Raw genomic sequence first — 17,971 nt, 5'->3', positions numbered from 1 at the left:
ACAAGTTTACTGTATATTTCAAATATTAAATAAAACATTAAAAAATGTACTTAGTTTGTAAACTTCTGACCTACTGGAATTGTGATTATTTCACTTATAATTCACTGTCTGTAAACAACTGTTGGAAAAATTGTGTCATGCACATGCCAAAACTATAGTTTGTTAACAATACATTTGTGGAGTGGTTGAAAAACGAGTTTTAATGACTCCAACCTAAGTGTATGTAAACTTCAGACTTCAACTGTAGGTCCATACTTACCCTCCGAATCTATGGTGACCTCTGCTCCTCCATTGCACATGCTCCTCAGTAAGCTGTCCTCTTTGCTCAGGGTCTGTACTGTGGTGTAATGCAGGGAGCCCCCAACATTCAGCTTCACATATTTACTCCCCGCCAGACCACCTCCAACCCCCTTCTCCTCGCTGCAATGGCCAGAGGCCTGGGTGGCGAGGATGGAGGCAGCTGCCACACTCCCTGCGGAAGCCTCGGCAGACATCAGGCGTGCTTGCAGTTACAGAAGTTTCTGATTTAAAAACAGGAGACCTCAGTTGGGGGATGTGATTTCAATTGAATTATCATAAACAAATAGTCAAACAGAAATTAGGTGGATGTTATGGTGTAATGGTACACGGGGACCTCTGAACAGACAGCACTGTGAACCTGAATGAATACATAAATTGTTTTAATTCAAAATGAAAACACTAGGCCTACAGGCTATGCCTACACTGCATTGTAGGCCTATTGCCTCGAGTAAATCTGAGAAGAAATCAAATTTAAGTTAAAACTAGAGCCGATGGGCACGTTGTATTCAAAGTTCTCTTAAATTGGTGCATTTCAAACTGTCCTTTTGTGAGGCGCAGCTGGGAACTAGTTCTGTATTGTGGCGAGTGGAAGAATCGATAATCCAGAATTGAAGAATCCTACATTGTTTAAATCTCCAGTTTGGGAAAACATTGGCTTCCCAGTAGATTAGATTACAATGGCGGTGGACAGTTGTGGATAAAACATGAACAGTAATTTGCCACGCACAAAGAGAAGTCTATACAGCTGCCAACACCTCAAATATGTTGACAGATTTATGCCGACGTCACCCCAGTTAACCAGAGCAAGAAAAAGGCAAAAAAACATTGTCATTCAAGCAGCCCTTGGCAGCTGATTCTGACTGGGCTAAAGAAATTACAAGAGCGAAGGATAGGCTGTGTTTACAATTTTTACAGTCTTTGGTTTATAGCTGTTGATATGCTCCCATTCCCTATGGTTGATAATAGGGGGTTTCAGTATGGAGCAAGATATCTGCCAAAAGGTTGAAAGTACAGTCGTGGCCAAAAGTTGAGAATGACAAATATTAATTTCCACAAAGTTTGCTGCTTCAGTGTCTTTAGATATGTCTCAGATGTTACTATGGATGGCTTTTATTGACAATTACATGAAGTTGATGAAAAAAAAAAAAGTCAATATTTGCAATGTTGACCCTTCTTTTTCAAGACCTCTGCAATCCGCCCTGGCCTCATCCTGACTGATGGCAGCCCATTCATGCATAATCAATGCTTGGAGTTTATTTGTCCACCCGCCTCTTGAGGATTGACCATAAATTCTCAATGGGATTAAGGTCTGGGGAGTTTCCTGGCCATGGACCCAAAATATCAATGTTTTGTTCTAAGAGACACTTAGTTATCACTTTTGCCTTATGGCAAGGTGCTCCATCATGCTGGAAAAGGAATTGTTCGTCACCAAACTGTTCCTGGATGGTTGGGAGAAGTTGCTCTCGGAGGATGTGCTGGTACCATTCTTTATTCATGATTGTTATCTTAGGCAAAATTGTAAGTGAGCCCACTCCCTTGGCTGAGAAGCAACCCCACACATGAATGGTCTCAGGATGCTTTACTGTTGGCATGACACAGGACTGATGGTAGCGCTCAACTCGTCTTCTCCGGGACAAGCTTTTTTTCTGGATGCCCCAAACAATCGTAAAGGGGATATAAATCAGAGGAAATTACTTTACCCCAGTCCTCAGCAGTCCAATCCCTGTACCTTTTGCAGAATATCAGTCTGTCCCTGATGTTTCTCCTGGAGAGAAGTGGCTTCTTTGCTGCCCTTCTTGACACCAGGCCATCCTCCAAAAGTCTTTGCCTCACTGTGCGTGCAGATGCACTCACACCTGCCTGCTGCCATTCCTAAGCAAGCTCTGTACTGGTGGTGCCCTGACCCCGCAGCGGAATCAATTTTAGGAGAAGGTCCTGGCGCTTGCTGGACCTTCTTGGGTGCCCTGAAGCCTTCTTCACAACAATTGAATCGCTCTCCTTGAAGTTCTTGAGGATCAGATTTAGGTGCAATCTTACTGGCAACAAAATCCTTGCCTGTGAAGCCCTTTTTGTGCAAAGCAATGATGATGGCACGTGTTTCCTTGCAGGTAACCATGGATGACAGAGGAAGAACAATGATTCCAAGCTCTACCCTCCGTTTGAAGCTTCCAGTCTGTTATTCAAACTCAATCAGCATGACAGAGTGATCTCCAGCCTTGTCCTCGTCAACACTCACACCTGTGTTAACCTTGTGACTAGGGGGCAGTATTTTCATTTTTGGAAAATAACGTGCCCGTAGTAAACGGGATATTTTGTCAGGACAAGATGCTAGAATATGCATATAATTGACAGCTTAGGATAGAAAACACTAAAGTTTCCAAAACTGTAAAAATATTGTCTGAGAGTATAACAGAACTGATGTTGCAGGCGAAAGACTGAGAAAAATCCAATCCGGAAGTGCCTCATGTTTTAAAAGCGCTGCGTTCCAATGAGTCCCTATTGAGCAGTGAATGGGCTATCAATCAGATGACTTTCTCCGTATTCCCGAAGGTGTCTACAGCATTGTGACGTAGTTTTACGCATTTATGTTGAAGAATACCCCTAGGTAGCTACATTGCGCAAGTGGTCACCTTATGCTCCCGAGAGATTCTCGCGTAAAATACAGGAGGTAGCCATTACTCCAATCGGTCCTACTGAATAACGAATTGTCCCGATGGATATATTATCGAATAGATATTTGAAAAACACCTTGAGGATGGATTATAAACAACGTTTGCCATGTTTGTCGATATAAATGGAGCTAATTTTGAATATTTTTCGCAGTTTGTGATTGCAATTTCCGGGCAATTTCTCAGCCATACGTGAAGAACAAACGGAGCTATTTCGCCTACAAAAATAATATTTTTGTAAAAAAGGAACATTTGCTATCTAACTGGGTGTCTTGTGAGTGAAAACATCCGAAGCGCAAAGGTAAACAATTTAATTTGATTGCTTTTCTGATTTCCGTGACCAAGTTACCGGCTGCTAGCTGGACAAACTGCTATGCTAGGCTATCGATAAACTTACACAAATGCTTGTCTAGCTTTGGCTGTAAAGCATATTTTGAAAATCTGAGATGACAGGGTGATTAACAAAAGGCTAAGCTGTGTCTCAATAGATTTCACTTGTGATTTTCATGAATAGGAATATTTTCTAATAATATTTATGTCCGTTGCGTTATGCTACTTAGTGTCAGATGATGACAACGGTCCCGTTCACGGGCTGGGGTGTCACTAGAGGTTAACGAGAGAATCACTGACATGTCAGCTGGTCATTTTGTGGCAGGGCTGAAATGCAGTAGAAATGTTTTATTTGGGATTCAGTTAATTTGCATGGCAAAGAGGGATGTTCCAATTAATTGCATTTCATCTGATCACTCTTCATAACGTTCTGGAGTATATGCAAATTGCCATCATACAAACTGAGGCCGCAGACTGAAAATTAATGTGTTATTCTCAACTTTTGGCCACGACTGTACGTATCGTTAGGATCGTAAGAAAAAAAAAGATACGTAAATTGTTAGTATCATAAGAAAAGCCAATGCTGAAACATGAAATTAAAACTTTAGATCTCTCCCGTTACGACTATGAATTAATATTTACACATCTCCCTTGACTGGGTTAGAGATATTTTTTTTTAAACGTAAAAACTTGTCAGTAATGTGGCATCTGCAAAAGACATGAACGTAGCTAGTCAAATCAAGCAACTCTAGCCCAGACCAGTTAACCTCTCTGGGATATCCGGGACGGTAGCATCCCACCTCAATAACAGTCAGTGAAAGTGCAGGGCACAAAATTCAAAACAGAAATCTCATAATTAAATTTCCTCAAGCATACAAGTATTTCACCATTTTAAAGTAACTTCTCGTTAATCCAGCCACAGTGTGATTTCAAAAAGGCTTTACGGCGAAAGCACACCAAACGATTATGTTAGGTAAGCACCTAGTCACAGAAAAACACAGCCATTATTCCAGCCAAAGAGAGGAGTCACAAAAAAAACAGAAAGAGATAAAAATGAATCACTAACCTTTGATGATCTTCATCAGATGACCCTCATAGGACTTCATGTTACACAATGCATGTATGTTTTGTTCGGTGTTTTGTTCGATAAAGTTCATATTTATATCCAAAAATTGGCATGTTATGTTCAGTAATTCCAAAACATCCGGTGATTTTGCAGAGAGCCACATCAATTTATAGAAATACTCATCATAAATGTTGATGAAAATACAAGTCTTATACATGGAACTTTAGATAAAACTTCTCCTTAATGCAACCGCTGTGAAAGATTTCAAAAAAGCTTTACCGAAAAAGCACACCATGCAATAAATCTGAGTACAGTGCTCAGACAACAAAACAGCCAAACAGATAACCACCATGCTGTGCAGTCAACAGAAGTCAGAAATAGCATTATAAATATTCACTTACCTTTGATGATCTTCATCAGAATACACTCCCAGGAATCCCAGTTCCACAATAAATGTTTGATTTGTTCGATAAAGTCCCTTATTTATGTCCAAATACCTCCTTTTGTTCACGCGTTTAGTACACAATCCAAAATCACGACGCGCAGGCAAGTCCATGCAAAAGTCCAGACCAAAAGTTATTACAGTTCGTAGAAACATGTCAAACGAAGTATAGAATCAATCTTTAGGATGTTTTTTTAATCATAAATCTTCAATAATGTTCCAACTGGAGAATTCCCTTGTCTGTAAAATTGCAATGGAACGCAAGCCAACTATCACGCGAATGCACGTGGTCAGCTAATGGCACTCTGCCAGACTGACTCATTCCCCTCTCTTCACAGTAGACACATCAAACAAGGTTCTAAAGACTGTTGACATCTAGTGGAAGCCTTAGGAAGTGCAATATGACCCCATAGACACTGTTTGATAGGGAATGAGTAGAACTACAAACCTCAGATTTCACACTTCCTGTTTGGATTTTTTCCTCTGGTTTTGGCCTGCCATATGAGTTCCGTTATAGTCACAGACATCAGTTAACCCTTTTCAGAAACTTCAGAGTGTTTTCTATCCAAATCTACTAATTATATGCATTTTCTAGCTTTTAGGCATGAGTAGCAGGCAGTTTAATCTGGGCACCTTTTTATCCAAGCTACTCAATACTGCCCCCCAGAAGTTAAAGTTGCTTTAGAGCATCCAGTTTCATTTCCAAAATAAAATGTCCAAAGCTTGTTTTAGAACTGCATTCCATAATAACGTGATACCAGTAGATGGCGAAGTATAGGCTTGGGCCTTGAGCAAATGACTTGACACAGAATAGCCTTGCCTAGAATAACTGCTTGAGCTGCAAAAGAGAAAGTAGACTGTTTTCGCAAACTGAAAGAGCAAACCATTGCATTTAACCATGGCAAGGTGACTGGGAATGTGACCGAATACAAACAGTGTAGTTATTCCCGCCGTAAGGCAATCAAACAGGCAAACGGTCAGTATAGAGACAAAGTGGAGTCGCAATTCAACGGCACAGACACGAGACGTATGTGGCAGGGTCTACGGACAATCACGGACTACAAAACCAGCCACGTCACGGATACCGACATCTTGCTTCCGCACAAGCTAAACACCTTCGCTCGCATTGAGGATAACACAGCCACAGACGTTGCCCGTTACCAAGAACTGTGGGCTCTCCTCCGTGGCTGACTGGAGTAAGACATTTAAGTGTGCTAACCCTCGCAAGGCTGCCGGTCCAGATGGCACCCCTAGCCGCGGCCTCAGAGCATGCGCAGACCAGCAGACTGGAGTGTTTACGGACATACTCAATCTCTGTTGTCCCGACATGCTTCAAGATGTCTACCATTGTTCACGTACTGCGGGATGCTGGCCTTCTAGGCAGAGTTGCAAAGAAAAAGCCATATTTCTGTCAAGTGTGTATTCTTTTGCCGATCTTAAATCTTTTATTTTTATTGGCCAGTCTGAGATATGGCTTTTCTTTGCAACTCTGCCTAGAAGGTCAGCATCCCAGAGTCGCCTCTTCACTGTTGATGTTGAGTGTGGTGTTTTGCGGGTACTATTTAATGAAGCTGCTAGTTGAAGACTTGCGAGACGTCTGTTTCTCAAAACCAGACACTAATGTACTTGTCATCTTGCTCAGTTGTGCACACTTAACACAATGTAACTCCAAGTCAATCACACTTCTGTGAAATCAAACTGTCCACTTAGGAAGCAACACTGATTGACAATAAATTTCACATGCTGTTGTGCAAATGGAATAGACAACAGGTGGAAATTATAGGCAATTAGCAAGACACCCCCAATAAAGGAGTGGTTCTGCAGGTGGTGACCACAGACCACTTCTCAGTCCCTATGCTTCCTGGCTGATGTTTTGGTCACTTTTGAATGCTGGCGGTGCTTTCACTCTAGTGGTAGCATGAGACGGAGTCTACAACCCACACAAGTGGCTCAGGTAGTGCAGCTCTTCCAGGATGGCACATCAATGCAAGCTGTGGCAAGGTTTGCTGTGTCTGTCAGCGTAGTGTCCAGAGCATGGAGGCGCTACCAGGAGACAGGCCAGTACATCAGGAGACGTGGAGGAGGCCGTAGGTGGGCAACAACCCAGCAGCAAGGACCGCTACCTTCGCCTTTGTGCGAGGAGGAGCACTGCCGGAGCCCTGCAAAATGACCTCCAGCAGGCCACAAATGTGCATGTGTCTGCTCAAACGGTCACAAACAGACTCCATGAGGGTGGTATGAGGGCCCGACGTCCACAGGTGGGGGTTGTGCTTACAGCCCAACACCGTGCAGGACGTTTGGCATTTGCCAGAGAACACCAAGATTGGCAAATTCGCCACTGGTGCCCTGTGCTCTTCACAGATGAAAGCAGGTTCACACTGAGCATGTGACAGAGTCTGGAGATGCCGTGGAAAACGTTCTGCCTGCAACATCCTCCAGCATGACCGGTTTGGCGGTGGGTCAGTCATGGTGTGGGGTGGCATTACTTTGGGGGGGCCTCCATGTGCTCGCCAGAGGTAGCCCGACTGCCATTAGGTGAGACCATATGCTGGTGCGGTTGGCCCTGGGTTCCTCCTAATGCAAGATCTCATGTGGCTGGAGTGTGTCAGCAGTTCCTGAAAGAGGAAGGCATTGATGCTATGGACTGGCCCGCACGGGAACGGTCCCTAGACCTGAATCCAATTGAGCACATCTGGGACATCATGTCTCGCTCCATCCACCAACGCCACGTTGCACCACAGACTGTCTAGGAGTTGGCGGACGCTTTAGTCCAGGTCTGGGAGGAGATCCCTCATGAGACCAGCCGCCACCTCATCAGTAGCATGCCCAGGCGTTGTAGGGAGGTCATACAGGCACGTGGAGGCCACACACACTACTGAGCCTCATTTTGACTTGTTTTAAGGACATTACATCAAAGTTGGATCAGCCTGTAGTGTGGTTTTCCACTTTTGAGTGTGACTCCAAATCCAGACCTCCATGGGTTGATAAATTTGATTTCCATTGATAATTTGTGTGATTTTGTTGTCAGCACATTCAACTATGTAAAGAAAAGTATTTAATAAGAATATTTCATTAATTCAGATCTAGGATGTGTTATTTTAGTGTTCCTTTATTTTTTTGAGCAGTGTATTTAGGTGCAGGAGCTCCACAATACTTTTGAGCAAATAGCTCAAGCAGTACAAAATGTGAATATTTTATACAATGTTGCAAGTTAGCTAGCACAAGCTTTTGGCAAGACCCAAGTTCACCTGCAGGCTGCACATTTTTTTAGGGGGGGGACCAACTGGGGCTTTATGTAGGCAATTTTTACATAGATAGCAATAGAAGTTCAACCTAAAAGTATCATTTTCATTTAATTTGGATAGAATTGATTAACCACGACAATGATTTTTAGATATGAAAACGTTATTATAAATTAAACTGTTTCACGAAAATGTGCATATGAAAACCATAACTGGATCGGTAGAAAAAAAATTGAATTCCACATGAAAGGTTGCAGACTCCTCGTGTAGCTTTATTATTGGAAACTTCTGGAGAATAATGGCAGAATCTGTGAAAGCCAGCAGGAGCAGGAGAATAGTTGGGTCAGGTTACATTTGTTTTCCTTCTGGTTACCTAGATCTCTAGGGACCTTGAGGAATCAAACCGTAAGCGTAAAGCATCAAACAAGCTCAATGCACAGTTGATTTTATTAAAACACATAGGGTGTCTACATATGGAAAAATATCGGTTTAAAAATGGACAAATTGAAATTCAGTCGACCACAACTTTTGTTTTTAGTTGGGGACAGCCCTTGTCCTCGGTTGCAACACTCACAACAGAGTTACAAACTTCCACTGGAAGCAACGTCAGCACAAGAACTGTTTGTCTGGAGCTTCATGAAATGGGTCTCCATTGGCCGAGCAGCCGCACACAAGCCTAAGATCACCATGCGCAATGCCAAGTGTCGGCTGGAGTGGGGACTCTGTGCTTCCAACATTGTGGCAACAGTTATGTGAAGACCCTTTCCTGTTTAGGCATCATAATGCCCCCGTGCACAAAGCCAGCTCCATACAGAAACGGGTTGACGAGATGTGGAAGAACTTGACTGACCTGCACAGAGCCCTGACCTCAACCCCATTAAAAACTTTGGGATGAACTGGAACGCCGACTGCGAGCCAGGCCTAATCGCCCAACATCAGTGCCCGACCTCAGTAATGCTTGTGGATGAGTGGAAGCAAGTCCCCGCAGCAATGTTCCAACATCTAGTGGAAATCCTTCCCAGAAGAGTGGAGGATGTCATAGAAGCAAAGTGGGGGGGACCAACTCCATATTAACGCCCATGATTTTGGAATGAGATGTTCGATGAGCAGGTGTCCACATACTTTTGGTCATGCAGTGTATATAGAAAGCACTTGCATTATATAAACAGTTCAGACAAGTAGTTAGCCATCCTGGCTTTAGATACTTTAAGTTAGAGATACTGCACTCTAGCCGAGTAGGTAACGTTAGCTAGCTAGCGATCCCTCTACCTTCGTCAGAAACCTGCCTTTTAGTAGGGATGTAAAATGTTCAGCCTGCTGCACAGACCCAATGGACGCTCTAATCTAGAGCGCCAGGTTAAATTGTGCTTAGGAGTCTTTTATCATCTCAAAATGGTTAAACTAGTGAGAAGTATATGTGGTTAATTATATATGGCAAAATAATTCAACGTACAAAAGTGTATACAAAACATTCGGAACACCTTCGTAGTATTATGTTGCACTCCAGAACAGCCTCAATCCATCAGGCATGGACTCTACAAGGTGTCGAAAGCAATCCCAGGGATACTGGCCCATGTTGTGATCATGCTCTCCGTAGCCAATATGAGCAAGACATTTAAACAGGTAGACATTCGCAAGGCAGCAGGGCCAGACAGATTACCAGGACGTACACACAGAGCATGCACAGACCAACTGGAAAGTTTCTTCACTGAAATTTGCAACATGTACCTGGAGTTTGAAATAGCTACATGTTTCAAGCAGACCACCATAGTCCCTGTGCCCAGAAAGCGAAAGGTAACCTGCCTAAATGGCTACCGCCTAAGACCCACTCATTTACATTACATTTACATTTAAGTCATTTAGCAGACGCTCTTATCCAGAGCGACTTACAAATTGGTGCATTCACCTTATGACATCCAGCGGAACAGTAGTGCATCTAAATATTTTAAGGGGGGGGGGGGTGAGAGGGATTACTTCATCCTATCCTAGGTATTCCTTAAAAACAACATTGGAGCTTTGGCTTGTAGGGAACACAGCACGGTTAGCGTGATTACACAGCACGGCATACATGCACTCCTGTGTCAGTCAGAGCCTACAGACAAGTACTAATCATAATGATCTATTTCACAAACGTCATCGACTGATTGGGGCACAAATAGAACAATGTTGAGGGGAGCTTGTGTCCATTCACACCAGGGTTGTGTTCATTAGGGCACACAACAGATTTTTTGTTGTTGTATGTTTCTCAACAGAAAATGTAAATTAACGCTGATCATCATCACCATCAATACATTTAATCAAGAGCACATACATTTGCATGGAACCACACTTTACAGTGCAAGGAACCATTTTTGTTGTTGAATACTTTGAGAAATTGTTAAGGTTGTCTACACAGACAGAAATAATTGACCCTGGCTGGTGTGGCTGCTTACTGTTTGAGCTAGGAAAAAAACAACAGAGCTGCTGGGAGGGGGCAGAGGGAGACAAGGAGAGGGGGCAGAGGGAGACAAGGAGAGGGGGCAGAGGGAGACAAGGAGAGGGGGCAGAGGGAGACAAGGAGAGGCGGGCAGAGGGAGACAAGGAGAGGGGGGCAGAGGGAGACAAGGAGAGGGGGCAGAGGGAGACAAGGAGAGGGGGCAGAGGGCGACAAGGAGAGGGGGCAGAGGGAGACAAGGAGAGGGGGGCAGAGGGAGACAAGGAGAGGGGGCAGAGGGAGACAAGGAGAGGGGGCAGAGGGAGACATAGGGAGAGAGAGAGAGAGAGAGAGAGAGAGAGAGAGAGAGAGAGAGAAGAAGAGGGGAAGACAGAGGGAGAGAGGAAAGGAGAGGCACATACCCAGCAGCCCTCTGTGATGCCCTGTGCTGACAGTCCAATACTGCTGCAGCGCTGAGCGTCTTTTACCTAGAGTGGAAACACTATTGATCGTACTGCCATCCGGTGCTGAAAAGGTTTCAAAAAACGTTTTGTCTTACGTTATTTAGCTAGCTAGCTTGTGGCGTGTGTGTGTTTGTGAGTATGTGTCCTGCTGGGAGAGGAATGAAACCTTGATAGAAATTATGCAAATATTACAGACAATGGCAAGGGCTACAGGGAGGGTTTTTTGGAGGGGGTAATCACACCAGGTTGAACACAATATTGGCTTCTAGCGAAATGAGCTCTCTGGTTTTTCAATGGAATTTCAGTTGTGTGTCACATCATCTCGAATTTTCAGCGTTAGGTTTTGATAGAATTTAAACCAATTATAGATTTGGTTTAGCTTATTTAGCACAACTCTAAATTACTGATCCTCAGAACTACTAATACTCTCAACACACCTTGGCCTGCATTCTGTTTCTGTCATGGCCTGATCTGTTTCACCTGTTCCTCTGATTGGCTCCACCCCCTCCAGGTGTCACTTATTTCCCCCAGTGTATTTATCCCTGTATTTATCCCTGTCTTGCTGTGCCAGTTCGTCTGTATGTTTAGTCAAGTCAACCAGAGTGTTTTCCCCATACTCCTTCTGCTATTCTCCTTTTTCTAGTCCTCCCAGTTTTGACCTTTGCCTGTTTCTGGACTCTGTACCCGCCTGCCTGACCATTCTGCCTGCCTTGAACACAAGCCTGTCTGCCACTCTGTATCTCCTGGACTCTGATCTGGTTTTGACCTTTTGCCTGTCCATGACCATGCTCTTGCCTACCCCTTTGGATTATTAAACATTGTAAGACTCCTACCATTTGCCTCCTGTGTCTGCATCTGGGTCTCGCCTTGTGGCTTGATAGTTTCACTGTAAAGACAGAAGTCTTACCCCAGCTGAAATTGTTGCAACCCCTATTACTAGCCTATTCAACCTCTCTTTCGTATTGTCTGAGATCCCCAAAGATTGGAAAGCTGCCACAGTCATCCCCCTCTTCAAAGCTGCCACAGTCATCCCCACTCTAGACCCAAACTGATATAGACCTTTATCCATCCTGCCCTGACTTTCTAAAATCTTGAAAGCCAAGTTAATAAACAGATCACTAACCATTTCGAATCCCACTGTACCTTCTCCGCTATGCAATACGGTTTCGGGCTGGTCATGGGTGCACCTCAGCCACGCTCAAGGTCCAAAACGATATCATAACCGCCATCGATAAAAGACAGTACTGTACAGCCGTCTTCATCAACCTGACCAAGGTTTTTGACTCTGTCAGTCACCACATTCTTATCGGCAGACTCAATAGCCGTGGCCTCTCAAATGACTGCCTCGCCTGGTTCACCAACTACTTCTCAGATAGAGTTCAGTGTGTCAAATCGGAGGGCCTGTTGTCCGGCCCTCTGGCAGTCTCAATGGGGGTGCCACAGGGCTCAATTCTTGGGCCCTCTTTTCTCTGTATATATCAATGATGTCGCTCTTGCTGCTGGTTATTTTCTGATCCACCTCTACGCAGACGACATCATTCTGTATACATCTGGCCCTTCTTTGGACACTGTACTAACAAACCTCCAAACGAGCTTCAATGCCATACAACACTCCTCCTGTGGCCTCCAACTGCTTTTAAATGCTAGTAAAACTAAGTATATGCTCTTCAACCGATTGCTGCCCGCACACTCCCGCCCGACTAGCATCACTACTCTGGACGGTTCTGACTTAGAATATGTGGACAACTACAAATACCTAGGTGTCTGGTTAGACTGTAAACTCTCCTTCCAGACTCACATTAAGAATCGCCAATCCAATATTAAATCTAGAATCGGCTTCATATTTTGCAACAAAGCCTCCTTCACTCATGCTGTCAAACATACCCTCATAAAACTGACTATCCTACAGATCCTTGACTTCAGCGATGCCATTTACAAAATAACCCCCAACACTCTACTCAGCAAACTGGATGCAGTCTATCACAGTGCCATCTGTTTTGTCACCAAAGACCCATATACTACCCACCACTGCGACCTGTATGCTCTCGTTGGCTGGCCCTCACTCTACATATTCGTCGCCAAACCCACTGGCTCCAGGTCATCTATAAGTCTTTGCTAGGTACAGCCCCGCCTTATCTCAGCTCACTGGTCATCATAGCAACACCCACCTGTAGCACGCGCTCCAGCAAGTATATTTCACTGCTCATCCCCAAAGCCAACACTTCCTTTGGCCGCCTTTCCTTCCAGTTCTCTGCTGCAAATGACTGGAACAAATTGCAAAAATCACTGAAGCTGGAGTCTTATATCTCCCTCACTAACTTTAAGCATCAGTTATCAGAGTACCTGTACACAGCCAATCTGTAAATAGCACACCCAACTACCTCATCCCCATATTATTACTTACTCCAATTCGCATACTGCCCCAACAGATCCACAGATGATGCCATCTCAATCCACACTGCCCTTTCACACATGGACAAAAGGAACACCCATGTGCGAATGCTGTTCATTGACTGCAGCTCAGTGTTCAACACCATAGTGTTAACAAAGCTCATCACTAAGCTAAGGACCCTGGGACTAAACACCTCCCTCTGCACTTCCTGACCGGCCGCCCCCTAGGTGGTAAGAATAGGCAACAATATCTGTCACGTTGATAATCAACACGAGGGCCCCTAAGGGGTACATGCTTAGTCCCCTCCTGTACTCCTTGTTCACCCACAACTGCGTGACCAAGCACGACTCCAACACCATCATTAAGTTTCCTGACGACACAACGGCCTGATCACTGACATCGATGAGACGGCCTATAGGGAGGAGGTCAGAGACCTGGCAGTGTGGTGCCAGGACAACAACCTCTCCATCAACGTGAGCGAGACAAAGGAGACGATCATGGACTACAAGAAAAGGAGGGCTGAACACGCCCCCATTCACGTCGATGGGGCTGTAGTGGAGCAGGTTGAGACTTAAGTACCTTGGTGTCCACAACACCAACAAACTATCATGGTTCAAACACACCAAAAAAGTTGTGAAGAGGGCACTACAACGCCTTTTCCCCCCCCAGGAGACTGAAAAGATTTGGCATGGGTCCCCAGATCTTCAAAAAGTTATACAGCTGCACGATTGAGAGCATCCTGATCGGTTGCATCACCACCTGGTATGGCAACTGCTCGGCATCCGACCGTAAGGCGCTACAGAGGGTAGTGCGTATGGCCCAGTACATCACCGGGGCCAGGCTTCCTGCAATCCAGGACCTATATACTAGGCGGTGTCAGAGGAAGGCCCAAAAAAATGGTCAGACTTCAGTCACCCAATAATAGACTTTTCTCTGCTACAGCACAGCAAGCGATACCAAAGTCTAGGTCCAAAAGGCACTTTAAGTTTCTATCCCCAAGCCATAAATCTGCTTAACAATTAACCAAATGGCCACACTCCCTTTGTTTTTACAGTTCTGCTACTCGCTGTTTATTATCTATGAATAGTCACTTTACCAATAACATGTTCAAATTACCTCGACTAACCTGTATCCCCACACATCGACTTGGTACCAGTGCCCTCTGCATACAGCCTTATTTGTATTACTTTTGTTTATTTCGTAACTATATTCTTAAAACTGTTTTAATAGTTAAGGGCTTGTAAGTAAGCATTTCATGGCATATGACAAATACAATTGGATTTGACTCCCAATGCTTCAGAGTTGTGTCAAGTTGGCTGGATGTCCTTTGGGTGGTGGTGGACCATTCTTAATACACACAAGAAACTGTTGAGCGTGAAAAACCCAGGAGCGTTGCAGTTCTTTACACACTCAAACCTATGCTCCTACCACACCCCGTTCAAGGGCACTTAAATATTTTGTCTTGTCAATTCACCCTCCGAATGGCACACATACACAATCAAGACTAACTACCAATTGGCTATAACAAAATTGGGGAGAAAACGAGGTAAATTTTTTAAGTAATTAACATTAAACTTTTAATACTGCAATAATTCTGATTTATAGATATCATTCTTTTCAAGGCTACTCCTCTTACACCGTACCGTTTAAGCTAGAAATGTATTTCTAAATTTAAAACGTGTAGACTGGTCTGGAATAGTGTGCTCACAAACTTTTTCGATGAATTTTATACCTCTAAAAGTTCCCATTGTGACATCACTCCAAACATTCCATTCACTATAAACAAATGTTACTTTTAACACAAATCAATTACTTTGACCACTTACCCAACAAATTACACAAACTGAGAGCATATGAAATCTTCCTCTACTCTGCTATTTAAATCTGAAATCAGAACATAATTACTCTCTGGCACCGATCAAAAACTGGACCATTGAGGAGTGGCCACACATTTTTTCTTCATGTTAAATTATAATCTACAGTAGTTTCCAGCGGTAGTGTAGCTACTTAATCCGGTAAAACTACTGGATGAGTCCAAAAACGTGCTGTAATTTAATTTATTTTGACGATTTCGGGTATTTGCCCTGCCTACTTCTAGGCCAGTTATCATCATGTCCAGGTGAAATTTGAATGGGTAACGTTAGCTAGCTAGCTTTCGAGACACTGCAAGACATCTTGCTAGACACATGGAAGACAACAAAGTAGCTCGCTACAATCACACTAGTTAACTTGCTAGTTAATATTTGGCTTGTTACCTAGGTAGCTACATTTACTAACGTTAGTTTCAAGATACCGTAACGTCTCTGGTTGGATGCTAAAGGCAAGCCGTTAGCTAGCTAACGTACTCACCAGGCTAGCCGACTTGCTAGCTAACATTAGCGGTTAACTTTTGTGGTGGCTCCAAATCTCCAATGCTATTAAAATGAGAATTTTAAACAACGGAAAAAGAAAACACTTAACAAGGTTGCACGAATTAGGGAAATACTGTGGTTAATTAGGACGAGGTCATTTTGACATGTTTAGCTTGCTTGACTAGCTAACGTCATCGAGAAGATTAGTTTATTCTTCGATGAGGTTTAACGGCGTTTGGCCTCCAATAAATGTTGCATTACCGCCACCTAGTAGACTGGAGTACAACTCCCGTATACTTTGCTTAAAAAAAATATATGCATAAGTAAACAAATACCCTACCATCACAAAAATATATATATATAAAAGAATAACACCACCCTACTCCACTATTTAAATATATTTAGTCCTACCTCAGGCCAACAATCTGAAAGGATGGGACACCACCACTTAATACACCCTTTCTCGCACACCCAAATACCTCTCTGCAGCTGCCACCACAACCTCAATTTTCTGCGACCTATGTTTCATCCCTGGAGAACAGTTGATAACCATTGCTATAAATGCTAATAATCTAATCATACTGAAACATATCACTTGTTGACCTATCCCTCTGTACTGGTACAGATCTACTACTCACACCACTCCTCTCAGGATCCCTCCCCCTTGACCCATCTTCCTCTACTTTCTTCACTGTCTCAGCATATGACAACTTCTGCACTACTCTAACCCGGAAACCTCAACCTGCCTGGGACATTTCTGATCCCCAGCCCCATAGGCACCCCTACAATTAACACATACCACTACTTTTCCCAATGCTACACATTATTTTGTCTCATGCCCTTCTGCACACTTCTCACACCTACACACTGCTGCTACATGCCCATAAGCTTGACACCTGTAACAACGTAATGTATTCACCAGAAAAGCTCATACAGGATAACTTATATATCCTAACATCACTTTGTTGGGCAAAGACTCAACATCAAAAGTCAAAAGAACAGACAATGACTCCTGTTCCACCACTCACGCCACCCTGTCTGCTTCGCACCAAACGACGAGCATCACAAACACCAGGAATCTTCTCCTTCAGTTGGTCAACTTTTACATTTACTGCTACCCCAGCAATCACACCTTTCAATGGCACCCTTTTCTTGAAAGCAAAACAATTCAAATTTCTTGCCCCCATTCATTTAACGTGGAGTGCCTTCTCCCTCTGACCAGCAGAAACACAAACAATTATCACAAGACCACTTTTGGTTTCCGAATCCACAGCACCCAACTCTGTTTTCACCCACCCTGAAATGACAAATGGATCAGCCAAAAGGCAAGGGTCACTCCAACTGTCACAGACTCATCTTTATTGTGCTATTGACTTGTTAATTGTTTACTCCATGTGTAACTCTGTGTTGTCTGTTCACACTGCTATGCTTTATCTTGGCCAGGTCGCAGTTGCAAATGAGAACTTGTTCTCAACTAGCCTACCTGGTTAAATAAAGGTGAAATATATATATATTTTTTAAATCCTGACCCTCGGTGCAAGCCTCGGCTCAGAGAACTTCACCACACCTACTACCTCTGATACCTCCTGTCTTCAGCTCACCCTGCTTACACTTTCTACCATTCTTCTAAAACAAACCATCTCCCCTTTTCCTGCCATTTTTAACCGCCTCAAGCTCACCCTCTTCCTCCATCTCTTTCTCAGACCTCCTCTGCCTCTCTTTTTCCCCTCCATTCCTCCTACGTATTCCAAGTATATGTCTCCTTATCAGTGGCTGTCAGTGCTGTTTATGGGATGACGCTTTTTTTTCATGAGCATCAAATCAAATGTATTTATATAGCCCTTCGTACATCAGCTGATATCTCAAAGTGCTGTACAGAAACCCAGCCTAAAACCCCAAACAGCAAGCAATGCAGGTGTAGAAGCACGGTGGCTAGGAAAAACTCCCTAGAAAGGCCAAAACCTAGGTAGAAACCTAGAGAGGAACCAGGCTATGTGGGGTGGCCAGTACTCTTCTGTCTGTGCCGGGTGGAGATTATAACAGAACATGGCCAAGATGTTCAAATGTTCATAAATGACCAGCATGGTCAAATAATAATAATCACAGGCAGAACAGTTGAAACTGGAGCAGCAGCACAGCCAGGTGGACTGGGGTCAGCAAGGAGTCATCATGCCAGGTAGTCCTGAGTCATGGTCCTCCGAGAGAGAGAAAGAAAGAGAGAATTAGAGAGAGCATACTTAAATTCACACAGGACGCCGGATAGGACAGGAGAAGTACTCCAGATATAACAAACTGACCCCAG

At 43.8% G+C, this 17,971-nt stretch overlaps 1 protein-coding gene across 3 annotated transcripts in view; it reads right to left on the bottom strand.

The window, feature by feature from the left end:
- Positions 1 to 15,892, bottom strand: part of kctd13 (potassium channel tetramerization domain containing 13) — a 39,497-nt gene extending 23,605 nt beyond the window's left edge. The window contains exons 1-3 of one of the 3 annotated variants that reach the window (XM_029635208.2): positions 15,668 to 15,892; positions 15,145 to 15,202; positions 260 to 521 (exon numbers count right to left, since the gene is read on the bottom strand). In XM_029635208.2, coding sequence (XP_029491068.1) covers positions 260 to 494 — 235 coding nt within the window. In that variant the 5' untranslated portion in view covers positions 495 to 521; positions 15,145 to 15,202; positions 15,668 to 15,892. Of the gene's footprint in view, positions 1 to 259; positions 522 to 4,365; positions 6,590 to 15,144; positions 15,203 to 15,667 lie in introns of those variants that run through there. The other 2 variants (XM_029635207.2, XM_065011072.1) reach the window with 2 other exon arrangements.
- Positions 15,893 to 17,971: the final 2,079 nt, after the last annotated feature.

Source organism: Oncorhynchus nerka, linkage group LG26 (assembly GCF_034236695.1).
Source record: "Oncorhynchus nerka isolate Pitt River linkage group LG26, Oner_Uvic_2.0, whole genome shotgun sequence".
In the NCBI taxonomy this organism is placed as follows: domain Eukaryota; kingdom Metazoa; phylum Chordata; class Actinopteri; order Salmoniformes; family Salmonidae; genus Oncorhynchus; species Oncorhynchus nerka.
The sequence above is the reverse complement of the archived record's forward strand: the minus strand, read 5'-3'. Positions and strand labels throughout refer to the sequence as shown.